We start from the raw sequence: 17,296 nt of genomic DNA on the forward strand, positions 1-17,296 counted from the left end.
TTTTTTTGTTTTAGAGCGCCCTGTACCAGATGGGCTTATTTTACAGATAAAACACTGTGGAAACAAGTCCAGGTCTGTTTGACAGCCAATTGTTATTATTATTTGGTGTTCCCAAATTTTGTTCTGTTCACACTATATATTATCACCCTCGTGCTTTGTATCTCGGTCATCTTGTGCTCCGCCCCAGTCCTGCAGCCGTTCGATGGATGCTGATGTTGATCTTGCAGACGGAAACACATTAGAGCTCGCAGAGAATGAGGAAACCGGTTATTACCATTTCTAATATTCACGCAGAAGTTTCCCTCAGGATATGTGCACAAACTCTTCTAGACGTGACATTTACAGTGCAGAGAAAGTATTAATTACGTTACCTTTTTCTAATGATTATTTTATTTTATTTATTTTTTTTACAGTAATTTAAATAATTATAATTTTTTTTATTGTTTTTCACTGTTGCTTAATATTTATTTTTTATTTATTCAATTTCTTTTTTTTTTTTAATCAATTTTTACTTTTTTTTTTACGTGGTTTATCTGTTTTTGCCCCAGTGTGAAAACCCCTGTACTAGAAACTGCCAAAAACACTAACATTGTGGTGTTGAGTTTTGCCTGAGCAACTATCATCCATATTTTCTCCAGAATATGTAGCTTGTTTGAAGGTATATGAATGTAGTTTTAATAGTAAGCATATTAATAGCACAAATCCATAGGCAAGCTATTTAAAACAGGCCAGCAAGAGTGAGTAAGAAGGGTTATGCTGGTCAGGTGATTGTGAAATCACGTGTGCGTTGAGGTCGTTCCTGAGCGGCACCACACCCTCACCTGTCAAATACGCCTGCTCCATCCACTCATGCACTGGAGGAACTCGTGTTTGTGTAGGCCAGGGAAGGATGTGGTTCGATCTTGCATGCGTTCTTGCGCAGGGAGTGGCAGTTCATTGCAATCGAGAGAGTTTTATCTCTTTCATTTCCGAAACTCCACAATGCTATTCCTGGTTTCAGCTCAGAATCACATTACTACTAGTGGTTAATGATATATTTCATCAAGGTCAGCATATCAGCTGATATGTGGCATTTTTTTTTTAATTATTGGTATTAGCTGATATATTTTTTTTGTTTGGACAATAACTGTCGAAACTGGCAAACTTTATTTGAAGTCTGCATAAAAATGTATGTACTCTCCGTGACGCTCCATCCGTGCAAATCGGATTCGGATATGCTACACTAAATCCAGTTGGCTATGTCATATTCATAGTGTAATGTACTGAATGTCAAATTAACACTACCTGGTCTTTATTTGTGAAAATGTGATTCCCAGTGCACACAGAATCAGCAGAAAAAATAAATATACTTTTGTATTGCAGCAATTGCTATGTTAATGGTATCTTTAAATTAAATAGTGTGATATAATGGCCTGTTCTCTAAGATATCGGCATCGACCATAAAAAAAAGAAAGAAAAAAAAATCCATACTGGTCCATCACTAGTTACTAGGGGTGTGACGAGACGTTATCTCACAAGATGAGACACGAGTTCACAAGAACGAGACGAGACAAGATGTTTATACAGTATTTTTAAGAAATCCTCAGTGATGAAATACATGACTAGAAAAATAGTCTGTAGGTGCATTTGAAACGTTTTCACTAATCTTGTAATGAATGTCATTTCAGTTCTACTTTCTGAGTATAAAATACGAATTCTGTCCTGTATGATTTCTCTTCAGACCTTATTATACATGTTTTATGAGCTTCTACAACTTTTGACCTCCTAACTGAACTCCTTTCCACAAATTGATCACAGAAATAAAAACAGCATAAATAAAAACTAACAAGTTTTCTCTTAGTCTTGAGTGCAAATAATAAGTGCAATCATGATCAAAGTACTCTCTCAATATTTAAAGTGTAAATAGACCAAATTTTTCTTCAAGTATAATACAGAGCTGAGAAATGGTTACAACTACACAGCCCAGCCTAAGATAGCTTTCATATTGGGAGATATTCGCATACATCAGGGAGCCACTTTCAAAATACAGGGTATTGAAATTGCGTTTAAGTGCACATTCGCGTTTTACTTTCGCTTTCTATTTTCGCGATCACGCATACTCTGTGAATAGGAAGCAGCAGTGGTGAGCGCGCATTCAACAAGATCAGACATTTGTCAGACCTTTCTGTTGTGCAACGAATCTTCCGCCATTTTCTCGTCAGTCATCTCGTCACTTACTCTCGTCACGAGATCAGTGAACTCTGATTCCTGCTGCACTGCGTACGACTCTGCAGCTCGTGTTGGATGAGCTGGATGGGATTGAAGCGACCGTTAACCAAATGAATTAAATGGTTTTTATTTACTATAAAAAAGCAAAATGACAGTAGAGTTGTAATGTAAACGTAGCGGTAGCATATTCTATCCTAATTTCACCCTCACGCTCGGTCATGGCAATATCACGAGACAGCTTTTCACCTCGATGAGAAATCTCATCACGTTTTGTGGCACGAGATCTCGTCACACCCCTACTACTTGCTACAGTTGAAATGACTGATATGCAAGTGCAAGTTGCAACGTGGCCATAAAGTATTTACATCAACATAGTGTACTTCATGACTCTGACCAAAAGTGGCACATAAACACATGCATGTGTGGCATAGCGGATCTTCCTCTGTAATTCCTGTGACTTGGATGCAATGATGTCATCCACACCCAACTAATCATAGGCGTCCCGCTGGGCTTTCCCCCCACACACACACACACGCATGCGCGCGCACACACACACACACACACACACGCATGCACACACAGAGCCCCCTGTTTGAGCAGAGGTATTTCAGGCCTCATCAAATGGCATTTGTTGACAGTGTGGATGTGTCCGTCCAGGCTCAGGTCCTGACTGGTTTGTGTGTGAAGGCTGAATTGTTTTTGTGGCAGGCCTGTCCCTGGTAGGTGCCTGTCGTACGAGGGCAGGGGGTGGTGAAGGGCCTCATTATCCACTAAACTCAATGGAGTCTTTGTGTTACAGGCTGCAGGCCTAGAAACCCCTTTCCCAGTGTGATCTGATGCCTGTCTGTGTCTGTACTCGCTGGTTCACGTTGAGGTGCTGTGGATCAAATCAACAGTCTAAGGCTTCGTCTACATTAATCCGGATACATTTGACAGCGCCGTTTTCATTTCAAAACGCTCTCGGTCCACACTAGCGTTTTCCAAAAGGTTCTCATCCACACCTAAACGTCAGAAAACACTAAATCCACCTTACTACCCTTGCGTAAAACCTCATAAAAGCTCACTGAGATGATTTCTCCTGCCATTCGTCTGACAGGATCATTTTATTTAGCCAAATATCTCACCATTCACTGATGCGTCCATTTCGCACTCACTCTCCATTATATGTTTGGTCTAAAACGCAAGCTGTCATGTTTTGCTGCAGGACAGCAATTGCGAGTCATATTTGCAGGACTGTGATATGAAGAGTGTATAAAGTGACATAGCACAATACTGGTATAAACAGATATCTATTGGTTCAATATGCGTCATATGACTAAACATTAGTTCAAAAAGGAAGGCCAAAGCGGAGAGAAAAAGATGCGTTTTCAAAAGAAAACACATTAGTGTGGACAAGGCATAACTAATGAGTGCGCTTTTTTTTTTTTTTTTTCTCCTCCATTTTATATTTAATATATTTTTAATACAGTTTTAAAAGCCATAGTTTTAGAGCAGTGTTAATTGTTAACTTAGTATTATTTATATACTATTATAATTTATTAATATTTTTTAATTTGCTTTTGTGATATTTTTTTTTAATATATTCCTATTTGTTTTTAATTAATTTTTATCAGTTTTAGTAATTTTAGTAGTTCAACTAGTTTTATTTCAGTTAGTTTTATTTTTTTTAATAAAATATTTCAATTTAGTTTTAATTTTTTATATATTTAGTTTCAGTAATGTTAGTATTTCAACTTTTTATTTCAGTTAGTTTCCAAGGCAATACAAGTTTTTTCATCCGATATTTATATTTTATTTCATACTTTCTTTTAGCTTTATTTTCCAATTAACAGTAAAAATATATATTTTTAAGTTTTAGTTAACAATAACACTCTGATTTAGAGGTGCAAATACTGAAGATATTTTTGTTTTGGTAGAATTTGTCACTTCAATAAAAGTTGTCTTTTTCATGAGGCGTTGAGTTTTCATACAGGCGTTGGTCTTGTATTTACGTTAGAAATGCATCAGATGTTGATTTTCAAACCAGCTTCCTGAGCAAACATCTTGAGCATTCCTGCATGCAGCAGAACGCAGCCCGTTTCCTGTTTCCCGGGCTGTGTGACCTTGTTTCCACTTTTTTTTTTGACATCATTTCCTGTTTGTTCTAGACTTTCACGGCCTGGTGCAACTCTCACCTGCGGAAGGCGGGAACGCAGATCGAGAACATCGAGGAGGATTTCAGAGATGGACTCAAACTAATGCTGCTCCTAGAGGTCATCTCAGGTCAGTGAGCTTGAAATGTGTGCTTTTGTCTTGTGATTTTTGGCTGATTTGATTGGTCAGTGTAACATTCATTAAGTCTCATTTGCAACTTTCCAAGCTCAGAGATGTTGAGCTAATGTTTACCCGAGGAGAATGCAGTGGAGCTTGTGTTTATGCTGATGCGATGGAAAGAGTGTGAGAAGTCATCTGCCGTGTGTTTGTGCAGGGGAGAGATTACCAAAACCTGAAAGAGGCAAGATGAGAGTGCACAAGATCAACAATGTCAACAAAGCGCTGGACTTCATCGCCAGCAAAGGAGTCAAACTGGTGTCCATCGGTGCAGAAGGTACAAACACTTCTCTGTGTATCAGACTGTGTATTTGCTCCTTTTGTGTTTTTTCAAAAACACTTTGAAGATGCTCCGTATTGTCCTGCCAAGTGAAAATCCCACAGCAGACCTAAAGGCTTATGCATGTTTGTGTGCGTGTGTGTTTGGGAAATTCTGACCTTCTGAAATTTCTGATCCTCCTCTGTCTTGATGCAGTGTTTTTCTCGGAGAGATTGAGTCTGTTTCTGAACACTGTTTGCTATACATATGTATTTATTCAAATGTTTGGGCTTTGGGTTTATTTAAAGATTTCTGCATTTATTTGATCAAAAATACAGTAAAAACTGTGAAATATTAATACTATTTAAAATAACTGTTTTCTATTTGAATATATTTTTAAACTGTAATTTATTCCTGTGATTCAAAGCTGAATTTTCAGCATCATTACTCCAGTCTTCAGTGTCACATGATCCTTCAGAAATCATTCTGATATGCTGATTTGCTGCTCAAGAAACATTTCTGATTATTACCAATGTTGAAACCAGTTCTTATATATTTCTTTATATTTTTGTGGAAACCATGATACATTTTTTTTTCACAATATTTGATGAATAGAAATGTTTTAAACATTTATATGTAACATTACAAATTACAAAAAAATAATTTTAAAATTTAAAATAAATTAGGTCACACTTTAGTTTAGGGTCTAATTCTCTATTAACTATGACTTTTGCCTCAATAAACTCCTAATTACTGCTTATTAATAATTAGTAAGCTAGTTGTTAAGTTTAGGTATTGGGTAGGATTAAGGGATGTAGAATATGGTCAATATAGGCATTAATAAGGCATGAATGTGCTTTATAAGTACTAATAAACAGTCAGTATCCTTGTAATATGCATGATAATAAGCAACTAGTTAATAGTGCGAATTGGACCCTAAACTAAAGTGTTACCATACATTATTTTATTTATATATATATATATATATATATATATATATATATATATATATATATATATATATATATATATATAAAATAAAAATGCATGTTTTCCCACTTTCAACACTAACAGTTTTGCATGTCTGTATTTGTAGAAATTGTGGATGGAAATGCCAAGATGACTCTGGGAATGATTTGGACCATCATCCTCCGCTTCGCCATCCAGGACATCTCAGTGGAGGGTATAATTTAACCTTCAGATTGTTTTAGAAAATTTAGGAACAGCTCTGCACGGCACAATCAAACAAAACCAGACGGACTTAATGAATGTTCAGTAATGGCCTGTTTCTGCTGTTTGTCTCTCTTCAGAAACCTCCGCTAAAGAAGGACTGTTGCTCTGGTGTCAGAGAAAGACGGCTCCTTACAAGAATGTCAACGTTCAGAACTTCCATATCAGGTTTGAAATGCTTATTAGTGTTGATCTTATTTGTCAGATCCAAAGATTTTGTGGTTTTGATTTGTTGATTCACTCAGTGGTGTGTTTTGCATAAAGCAGTGTTATGGCTATATTTGAATAACAAATGAATAATGATAGCTGAAGATGAGAGATAAAGATCACACTTGAATCTGAAATATCTCAATCTTACAGTCGCTTTGCAAACAAAGTTCCTTTAGGGTAGTTTAACACTGACTTGAATGCAGGGTTTGTAAGCTGTGGTTTGAGTGCTGCCCTCTTCTGGTCAGAGGAAAGAAATGTGAAGTACTTGTTTCCGTTGACACTCATTTCTTCTCTTTTTCGACAGCTGGAAGGATGGTCTTGCCTTCAATGCTCTGATCCATAGACACAGGCCAGAGCTCATTGATTACGACAAGCTGAGAAAGGCGAGTGTCTTTATGAGAACAAAAGTACATTAGGACGTTTCCCCCCCAGGAAACAAGAATAAATATCTTATGTCATTTTCTGGTATGATTTAAGAAATTTTAGATAATTGTACTTGAGATAAGACAAAAAATACTTTTTTTTTTTTTTTTTTTTTTTTTGCAGTGCATAAAAATAAAAGCTAATTAAAAATGTTAAAAGAGCTATAATAGTTAAAAGTAAAATAACACTGGTGTAAGTGCATTTATTCAGCAACCACAACTGCAAACAGTTGAATTAGCTCAATTATGTAATAAAGAAACATGCAAGAGTTGACGTTTTGATCCTGTGGTAAATCTGTGGATGTTTCCGTTGTGTTGTGCGGGTGCTCTGGAGAAGAGCTCTCATGTGTTTTATTTTGTGTTAACAGGACGATCCAGTGACCAATCTGAACAATGCTTTCGAAGTGGCAGAGCGATACCTCGACATCCCCAAGATGTTGGATGCTGAGGGTATGAACTGTTCTGTCCTTTTTCTGTGTGTGTGGGCGTTTCTGTCTGTGCAAACATGTTTTTGTAGTGCGTATTACATATCAGTTGTTATTTGTGTGTCTGTGCCTGTGCATGAAGTCAGTTGTGCGTGATGTGTGTGTGTGTGTGTGTGGGAGAAAGAGTGAATGAGTTGCTCTATTAAAGTATGTGTGTTTTGTGCATGTCAGCACATGCCTTGTTATTTCCAGGAGTCTCCGACACACAGACAGTGCAAACACCCACACTTAATGTCTTCGACAAACAGTGTGTCACCATAGTAATATCCCTGAGCATTATGTTGTTCTCCCTCAAGCATGATCTCTCCAGGATCTCTGATCAACCTGCTGCACCGGAGCGTGTTTTATTGTTATTAATATGTGTGTGTGTTTGTGTATTGCTCTGTAACCCTGAGTATATGGCTGAATACCAATTTGCACACTATCCCTTCTAAATAGATTTAGATGGATGGATGGTATACTGTTTGTAAAATGTATATCTATACCGGTTTTTTTTTAGCTAATATTACCTAAAAACAGGGCTTGACATTAACTTTTTTGCTCACCAGCCACTGTGGCTAGTGGTTTTCCAAAGTTACTCAGCATTTTCACTGGCCACAATTTTGTTGTTGGGAAATTACATTTTATTAGGGGTGTGGCAATACGCTTAGCTCATGAGACAAGACGATACACGATATTGGGTTCGCAAGAACGAGACGATATTTTAACACTATTTTTATGAAATCTTCAATGATGAAATATGTGACTGGAAAAACAGTCTTTTATTTGACTGAAAGTCACAAATGTAAAACAATGCAAGTGCATTTTGAAATGTTTTAACTAATCTAGAGATGTCACTAACGATTATTTCGGTAATCGAGAAATCAGACGATTATTTTGACGATTAATTAGATCATTCTTTTTGTGGTAATAAAAATAGACCTATGCAAATTATAGCCTTTAAAATGACTTAAAATACATATATAATAATGAGGCAATAATAATTGGTTCAAATAAAGTATCAGAAGCAATTATGTATTGAATGCATAATTGCTAGATATAAACTCTCAATTTTGAGTTATAAAGTCAGAATTCAAAGAAAAAAACGTCAGTCTTTTTTCCCTCACAACTGGACATAACACGCAATTGCGAGTTTATATCTCACAATTCTGACTTTATAACTTGCAATTGTGAGAACTTTGCAATTTTGAGGAAAAAAAAGTCAGAATTGTGAGATATAAACTCCCAATTGCAAGAAAAAAGTCAAAATCATGAGATAAAAAGTTGCAATTACCTTTTTAATTTATTTCATGGCAGAAACAAGCTTCCATAGAAACCCGCAACGCATATATTTATTTAATTGAATATAAAATTTAACCCGCATTTGGGGGGGGTGTTAATGACAAGCCCTGTCTACAAATGTGAAGGCAGTGGGTATTTTTTGCCTGCTGTTTCATGAATATTGGTATTTGGACCCTTTTAGTATACCATGTAGTAGGGAAGTAGACATATTAGGGTTAGTAGACGAAGGAGTTAGTAGTAATGAATTTAGTGCAAAGCGAATTCAGTGAAGTAATAAAGTGACGGATGTCTCAATACTGGCACACTGCCTTACTACATGCTCAAAAGTAGGGCTGGACTGGATATTGACAAATTTCACAATTCGATTTTGATTCACAAGCTTTTGATTCCGATCTCGATTTGATCAGAGTTAACAACAAAGTCCAAACTTTTAAATTTTTATATTTTATTTTTCGAAGTATTAACATTTAAATTGCACATAAGGCCATTTTTATATTAACCTTATAATTACTTATGTTTCTACTCCAAATCGTTTTTGAAATATAAACATGTAAATGGTGTCTGTAATAACTTGACTACCAAGTTTATGGACATTGAATGGCTTTTCTGAGGTCAATTTAACATCACGTGACATTGTTTACAAGCTGTTCTATTGACATTTTTCCACTCTTGAAACAATGATTGAGCGAATACATGAAACATCATACATTTTTGTGCGTTGTACTGTATTTTTCAACATACCTGCTGATGTTTATTCATGTTTATTTCATGCTATAACTAGTAGTAAAGAGGAAGAAATGTTTGTTTCACAGCTACAGTGAGTTTTATTGCATGCTACAAACGATGTTTAGTGACATTTTGTTCACACATCAACAGAAAACAGCATAGACTAAAAGACTGGTTCTTGGAATTTAAAATAATTGTTATCGGAATTGATTAAAAAAAACGAGAAATCAATATTGTCAGCCCAGCCCTACTCAAAAGTATGTTCTTGTCCCTCACCAGCAAATTGAGATTCAGCCATTATTTTTCCCTGACACTGAATGTGTGTGAATGAACGTGTAAAGCTGTTGTCTGTTACGAGTGTGTGTTTGAGTCCCGTCTGCATCCTTGTTTGTGCATGTGTGTATAACTCTCGTTTTCCTTCAGACATTGTGAACACAGCACGTCCAGATGAGAAAGCTATAATGACCTATGTGTCCAGTTTCTACCATGCCTTTTCTGGAGCCCAGAAGGTACACCACGACCCCTATCCCTTCTCCAGCTCCTCTTTAGCATGGCTTTCTCCACCAGTACTAGAATAACATGGTGAAGGCGCACACACATGCAGGTTTTGTGCGTGTGTGTCTTAACCCTTCTTCCTCTGGCCTACGACTCCCTTCTCAACAGCGGATTGGCTTTTTTCCTCTCACTTTGCGGGTTGCCACGGTTTTAACGCAGGATTTCAACCCCCATTTCCCTTACAATAGGGGAGCCCATAAAATGCATAACCATCCCCTCCTCTCTCAGTGGGGACACACAGGCTTTGGGTTGCTTTGCTTCACTGCTGTCTCTTTCTCTCTCTCTTTTCGCTGACATTGCTATAGATATCGTGGGCACTCTGCGGCCGGATGAGAAGGCTATTATGACCTACGTCTCCTGTTTCTATCACGCCTTCTCAGGTGCTCAGAAGGTGAGAAACCTTTGACCCCTGACTGCTGGCCCTGAAACTCTTAAGGCGCATTCATACCTGGTTTGATTGACAAAGTTTTCTTGTTTTGGTTCGTTGTATTTTGCTCCAAACAGATGTGCAGCAACAGCAAAGGACTAACAGTACAGTAGAGTTTTGGACAATTAAGTTAAAGGCACAATATGTAAGATTTTTGGATTAAAATATCTAAAAACCACTAGAACAATGTTATATAATTTTGTTGACTTGTGCACTTACATTATCCCAAATGTTTCCAAGAATGTTAAATCCACAGAAATAAGCAAGCAAACAGGACACGGACTGTGCCCGTGCGTCACCTATCAATGACATCATACCCGTGTTACCCTCGTTTTATTTTGTAGAAACCATGGAAACACATTCAGCCACACCCTGCTTCATACTACAGTAATGTTAATAAATTTTCAAAACATTAGCTCATCCATTAATATGATTTATGCCTGAGCCCTGCAAAAAAACAAAAAAAAATCTAAAAAAAAAAAAAAATTTCTTGTAGTTGCTCTCTTCACAAGAATGTACATAACCAAGTTGGATGAAGACCATTTTTATTCTTTCTGGGCTTCCCACTCCATTGGCTTGGCATATGGCATTGAATTGTTCTGGATTAAATATTTCAAACAAACGCCATATGGACGTGATGTTTTTATAATCCATTTTTAATTCCAGTGCATGCATGCTTTGAGTCAAAAATTGAGTCTTAAATGAAGTCGGCAATTACAGAAATGTCGGATTTATAGCCATTTGATCCTTTCATTCGTAATCTAGGGTTTATGCAAAAACCAGCGCCAAAAACCAATCCAATTAAACCAGGTGTGAAAGTGACTTGAGTTGAGGCCACTTGCCAGTTTTGATTCATCACAGCTTTGGGCTTCACTATACCCAAATCATTGCCATCACCACTTTCTATATATGCATTTATTTCTAATGGTTCTGCTATCATTAATACTCTCAATGGGTTTACTGGTCTATCACAACCTTATTTAAATGCTGCAAAGGTTAATTTCATTGTTTGATGTTTCATATTTGCACTCAATGATAAAGATTGTAACACAGTTGAGGACAATGTTGAGTGTAAATATGAACATAGCAACAATGCAATTGACTATAATGAATTTCATAAAGCCTTTTAAAAAGGTTACTGCTTTGATTCTTAGATGTGTTCTGTTATGTTTGTTAGTAATGTTAAGCCCACCTCTACATTAGACATTACTTTTCTATAAAGTTTTGGTGCTGCATTGGTGCTACAGTAGACATGTGAAACTACTCATTTATTTTCCATGTGATGTGAAGCCAGAAACTTCTCATCATAATTGTTTTAATGTGCTTTAGCCTTTTACACAAGCGTTTTGAACACTTTCTGTGTTTCAGTGTTAGTTAATGCTGTAGAGAACCATGAAGAGATCCTCCAGTGGTGGTATAAAAATTGAGAATGCAAATTTGATTTTCCAAATAGCATGTAAATTTTGCAGCTAGACTACACATTTTCGAAACTAACCAATTTTGGTGTTTGCATGGAACGTGAATTAGTATAATGGTTAGCTTCCAAGTGACTTATGTAATGTTGAAGTTTAACTTCATATTTATTTAATTTGGCTAGTTTTTATGCATGCTACTGTTTGTATAGCACATTATTAACTTACAACACTTGGAGTTGTGTGTCATTGTGTGCTCAGTACATCATTTGCGTGTGTTTGAATGTAATTTTAGGCACTTTTTGCTAAACCCACCAAACCAAAAACCATTAAATACTTTATTATTTGTTTTCCCTGTGTAAACTAAAGCAGCATCTTGACATTTACAGTTCTAAAATCAGATTTTTTTTTATACTTCTTAACTGAAGTGTACTGTGTATACTGTATCATACTACTTTAAACATATGGTATACACTACTGTATATATTTGTGTAGTAAACAGTATACTGTTTTTCTTTTTTCAATATATTGTAATTATATAGAAAATATCTGATGTAATATGGTTGTTGTTCTGTGATAGGCTGAGACAGCAGCCAATCGTATCTGTAAGGTGTTGGCGGTCAATCAGGAGAACGAGCACCTGATGGAGGACTATGAGAAACTGGCCAGCGATGTGAGTCTAAATCAATTTAAGTTTGTGTGTGCAGTGGAACCTGAAGCATCTAAATGGCTAATTGAGCATCTATAAACCTATTTCTACACAAACTACCCAGAGTGTTTTACTTTCAATGTCTCTGTTAAAAGAATGTTTCCTATTGAACCTCTGCTAATTTACTTTCTTTCTTGCTGCATGCTTTTTATCCCTATAGCTGTTGGAGTGGATTCGTAGGACAATTCCATGGTTGGAAAATCGTGCTCCGGAGAAAACCATGACAGAAATGCAGCAGAAATTGGAAGATTTCCGCGATTACCGTCGGGTTCACAAACCACCCAAAGTTCAGGAGAAGTGTCAGCTAGAGATCAACTTCAACACGTTGCAGACCAAACTCCGTCTGAGCAACCGACCAGCCTTTATGCCATCTGAGGGACGCATGGTGTCGGTAAGAAACGCATATAATACATGCACAATTCGGTTTATAATAATACTTAAAAATAATAGCTTTTGCTGTGTCACAAAGATTAAAACTTATGACATGTCAACGTGTCTCATCAAAAACTGTAATATTCATTGTTGTTGGCTTTCAGATTGAATCCTGAAAGGCATTTGTCTGATAAGTATTCTTTCTCTTTAGGACATTAATGGTGCATGGCATAAACTGGAAGGTGCAGAGAAAGGCTATGAAGAGTGGCTACTGAATGAGATCCGTCGTTTGGAAAGACTTGACCATCTTGCAGAAAAATTCCGTCAGAAAGCAGCCATCCATGAGAGCTGGACGGATGGTATGGATACAGAAACTGTTTTTGCCAATTATTCACATTAACTTAAACTAATTACACCAATTGCTCTCAATAGACAGTGAGAGGCTCCTCTTTGATAACTCTTTCCGTTATTTCTCTGAGTGTTTTGATTTCATGAAAGCAGAGCCTTGTCAGGCAAGCAGAAGTCTTAAAGATCAGGCATGTGATCTGAAAACTAGATAGATCTGAATAGATCTATGTTTGTTTGTGTATAGGTAAGGAGGCCATGCTAACCCAGAAGGATTATGAGACCGCAACTCTGTCTGAGATCAAAGCTCTCCTGAAGAAGCATGAGGCATTCGAAAGTGACCTTGCTGCCCACCAAGACAGAGTGGAGCAGATTGCCGCCATTGCACAGGAACTCAAGTGAGAAAACAACAAAAATAGAGGCAATAAATAATGACAGAGAAGGCTAATTAAACTGACTGAAAATCCATGCTGTGGGGGATGAAAGTTTGGAAAGTTTAATGGAGTGTTAGTGTTTAAAATGTTTCTGTATTACAGTGAGCTGGACTACTACGACTCCCCGAGCGTTAATGCACGCTGTCAGAAGATCTGTGAGCAATGGGATGCTCTGGGTTCCCTCACACAGAACCGCAGAGAGTCTCTCGAGGTACACATGCTTTCTTGGAAAGAGACACTTTCTGGCATATTTATACATTTTATCACGCTGACTGTGTGTGTATCTGATCTGCAGAGAACAGAGAAACAGCTTGAGTCTATTGATGAGCTCTACCTTGAGTATGCCAAGAGAGCAGCGCCATTCAACAACTGGATGGAGGGAGCCATGGAGGACCTTCAGGACATGTTCATTGTACACAACATAGAAGAGATCCAGGTACTGTAAAATGTTTTGTATTTGTAATCTTTCATCAGAGTGAAATGACTTGCTCCACCTCTAAAATGGTGCTCCTTTATGTTTCATTGCTGGTATCTTTGGACAGTCCATTTCAGAACAAGCTGAAGGGAATAATAAAATGCTTGATGTGACAATCCTTTCCCTAACTACTTTCTCTTTATGTAGGGACTGATAACGGCTCATGAGCAGTTCAAATCAACTCTTCCAGAGGCAAATAAAGAGCGGGAGGCTATCCAGGCCATCCAGGCTGAAGTTCAGAAAATCGCACAGTACAATGGCATCAAACTGGCTGGAAACAATCCTTACACCTCCATCACCCCTCAGAGCATTGACAAGAAGTGGGAGAAGGTTAGATATATTTTTATCAATGAAAAAGAAATGGCTTGCTTCAAGATCTATAGGTGTGGTTTTACAAGTCAATTGAGATTGCAAGCATTGATATTATCTCCTATCTATGTGCAGGTGCAGCAGCTGGTTCCACAGCGTGATCAGGCTCTTCAAGAAGAACTTGCACGTCAGCAGTCTAATGACCATCTCAGACGCCAGTTTGCCAACCAGGCCAACAAGATTGGACCATGGATCCAAAACAAGATGGAGGTATATTCGCCTTTATTTCTGTATTATTTCTTTGATGATCTTCTCTCTTGCTGAAGAAGAAAAATACTGGATGATTCATCTGTCTCCATTGCATGATGTTTGTAGGAGATCGGGCGGATATCAATTGAGATGAATGGAACGCTGGAAGATCAGCTGACCCACCTCCGTCAGTATGAGCAGAGCATCATCGAATACAAACCCAACATCGACCAACTGGAGGGAGACCATCAGCTCATTCAGGAAGCACTTATATTTGACAACAAATACACTGCTTACACTATGGAGGTACGTATATTTAAATATTCAAATTTATCATGTTGAAATTATGCAGGAACCACAGATGTAATGTTTAGGTCAAGTGCTTAATTTTTATCTCAAGTTTGTTTGGCTGTTCACACAAGTCCAGTTTATCCATTGCCTTTTTCTTCTCTAAAGCACCTTCGTGTTGGTTGGGAGCAACTCCTTACTACAATTGCCCGCACCATTAATGAGATCGAGAACCAGATCCTGACTCGTGATGCTAAAGGCATTAGCCAGGAGCAGCTTCACGAGTACCGCACGTCTTTCAATCACTTCGACAAGGTCAGGAACTCCATTGCATGTTTGTCAGTGTGTGAAAAGGACTTAGTTACTTAATTAATGTCAAAGAATAAGTATTTGTAAGAGGGTGAATGTCAATCAAGGTCAGTGTATTAAAGGCATAGATCACTCAAAAAAAAAAAAAAAAAAATGTAATTTTCAGCGAAAGTATTGTGCTGTGGAATAAAAGCATATTGCCATGTCAGAACTTGTTAAGACACATAAGAACCCATGGTGTTTTGCATCACTGATGTCAAACCTGACAAGATGCGTCCGCATTCTCCAGGATTGTAAATGAGATTTGACAGCCTAACATCTTGTTTTCTACAGAACAAAGAAAGTCATACTTTTTGAAATGACAAGATGGTGATACTTTTTGAGTGATATATTGCTTTAATATGCATAGGGTTTGTGTTTTTCCAACTGTGGTATCAAAGAGATCTTAGCACCAGGCCACTGAAAATACACATGATATAGCAGAGGATTAGTGTCCATATAAAGAAGAATATGGGAGATTTAGTCTATGCTGCTTATGTCAAGGCTGTGTTTAATTTCAGGGTGATTGATGAATGATAAAAATAGACCTCAGTTTAAAGTTTTGGTTGGACTTGTTTTAATATTTTCTCCACTTATTCTGGCACTAATGGGAGGGAAAACATCTGAAATATACTGTGCGTCAAACACCTCTGAGCTGAAGTGTGCCACCTGTAGCCAATATGTAAATATAGTCTAGTGGAACTGAAGTAATGAGGGGGTTTTATGCTGGAGTGGAGAAATTTAGCCAAGGTAAAGGAGAAAAACTGATATAGTGCTTTCATAATGGCTCTCTAATGTCACAAGCTGAATGTTTTGTCTGACATTCATAAGAATCAGGTCACTCACTGTCATAAGTATGTTTCATTAGTCACGTGACTTGTTTACCATCAGCCCATGTGTCTGACATCCACAATATTTTGTCTCCATCTTTTTTTGTCATGCCACTGCCTTCATCCCACACATGCTGTTATGTCATTGTGTATGGCTATCATCAATCTTCATCTGCATGTTCTGATTGCTCCATCTACTGTGGCCCCTTTCATGATTGGCTTACCACAGGACCACAGTGGTGTCTTACAAGCTGAGGAGTTCAAGGCTTGTTTGATCAGTCTGGGTTACGACGTAGAAACCGACAAACAGGTATGAGCACAGCCAAAAAGGTTATGATGGCTGCCGTCTGTGTGTGTATTTGCGCCGCGCCACTCATTCATTCCATCTCTCACTAACTCCCTCACTCACCTGTTGTGCTGCTTGAAAAGATGCCCTCTGCAGGTCAGCTAAGGATTTTGCTTTTATTTTATTTTTAATGTTTCTCACGGCTTCCTCTTTGTTTTGTTATCCCTTTTTTCTTTTCTTTTTTTTAACTTGTCCTTGCCATAATTTCCCTCCTTCTCTTACTCGTCTTCTCTACAAATTCATTCTGATTCCTCTATCAAACCCCTTCACCTCCCCAAATTCTCTACTTTCCACATGCTTCCTTTATATTTCTTTTCTCATCCTTCCCTTTGCGAACTGTAGAAGCGCACGGGGATAATGGACACCGACGATTTCCGCGCACTGCTCATTTCCACTGGGAACAGCCTGGTACTGCTACCTCCTTTCTCAATCTCAGTTTCTCCTGAAGTCCTGCTTTTGCTTGCTGTTAAAAATGTATCTGTTTTGTCTGGTATTGCTGGTTACTTTTTATATGATTTATCTATTTTTTTTTTAAGTTGAGATCTGTAAAAGAAAAAGTGATTACTGAATAGATTCTAAGAGACCTTAGTCAAGGCTGATGCAATATTTAACTTGACACAAATGAAAATGGGGATAGAGTAAAGTCAGTGTTCAATGGGTTGTTCTGCAATGTGCCTTGGTGTTAAGTCAGGTGACAACCCTGAAAGAAGTCTTAAAATCAACGCATTGAACCAACTGTACTTCTGTTTTGCACAGCCTCGTTTCCATTTGCTTCAAATTAAATGCTGTGCCTAAAAATTGTACTTACGGTCAGGACTCTCCTCCTGGTTTATCTGGGTTAATCTCTAACCTCTGTTCTTCAGGGTGATGCTGAATTTGCTCGTATTATGGGCATTGTTGACCCCAACAACAGTGGAGCAGTGACCTTCCAGGCCTTCATCGACTTCATGTCAAGGGAAACAACCGACACAGACACCGCAGACCAGGTCATCGCCTCATTTAAGATCCTAGCCGGAGACAAGGTAAGAATGTGCTGGGTGTCTGTCCGAAAGTGTCCAAAGTTTTT

The 17,296-nt window shown here is 37.7% G+C and overlaps 1 protein-coding gene across 5 annotated transcripts in view; it reads left to right on the plus strand.

The window, feature by feature from the left end:
• Positions 1-17,296, plus strand: part of actn4 (actinin, alpha 4) — a 48,127-nt gene that overhangs the window by 28,319 nt on the left and 2,512 nt on the right. For 2 of the 5 annotated variants that reach the window (XM_051861189.1, XM_051861186.1), the window contains 19 exons: positions 4,356-4,470; positions 4,676-4,795; positions 5,874-5,960; positions 6,088-6,175; positions 6,522-6,600; positions 7,008-7,089; positions 9,992-10,077; positions 12,106-12,198; positions 12,395-12,625; positions 12,818-12,965; positions 13,199-13,349; positions 13,488-13,596; positions 13,681-13,821; positions 14,008-14,190; positions 14,305-14,439; positions 14,545-14,724; positions 14,875-15,021; positions 16,114-16,194; positions 17,094-17,252. In XM_051861189.1, the coding sequence (XP_051717149.1) occupies positions 4,356-4,470; positions 4,676-4,795; positions 5,874-5,960; positions 6,088-6,175; positions 6,522-6,600; positions 7,008-7,089; positions 9,992-10,077; positions 12,106-12,198; positions 12,395-12,625; positions 12,818-12,965; positions 13,199-13,349; positions 13,488-13,596; positions 13,681-13,821; positions 14,008-14,190; positions 14,305-14,439; positions 14,545-14,724; positions 14,875-15,021; positions 16,114-16,194; positions 17,094-17,252 (2,415 nt within the window). Of the gene's footprint in view, positions 1-4,355; positions 4,471-4,675; positions 4,796-5,873; positions 5,961-6,087; positions 6,176-6,521; positions 6,601-7,007; positions 7,090-9,554; positions 9,641-9,991; positions 10,078-12,105; positions 12,199-12,394; positions 12,626-12,817; positions 12,966-13,198; positions 13,350-13,487; positions 13,597-13,680; positions 13,822-14,007; positions 14,191-14,304; positions 14,440-14,544; positions 14,725-14,874; positions 15,022-16,113; positions 16,195-16,572; positions 16,639-17,093; positions 17,253-17,296 lie in introns of all 5 variants that reach the window. The other 3 variants (XM_051861191.1, XM_051861190.1, XM_051861188.1) reach the window with 3 other exon arrangements.

The sequence above is a fragment of the Ctenopharyngodon idella genome, chromosome 15 (assembly GCF_019924925.1).
Source record: "Ctenopharyngodon idella isolate HZGC_01 chromosome 15, HZGC01, whole genome shotgun sequence".
Lineage (NCBI taxonomy): Eukaryota > Metazoa > Chordata > Actinopteri > Cypriniformes > Xenocyprididae > Ctenopharyngodon > Ctenopharyngodon idella.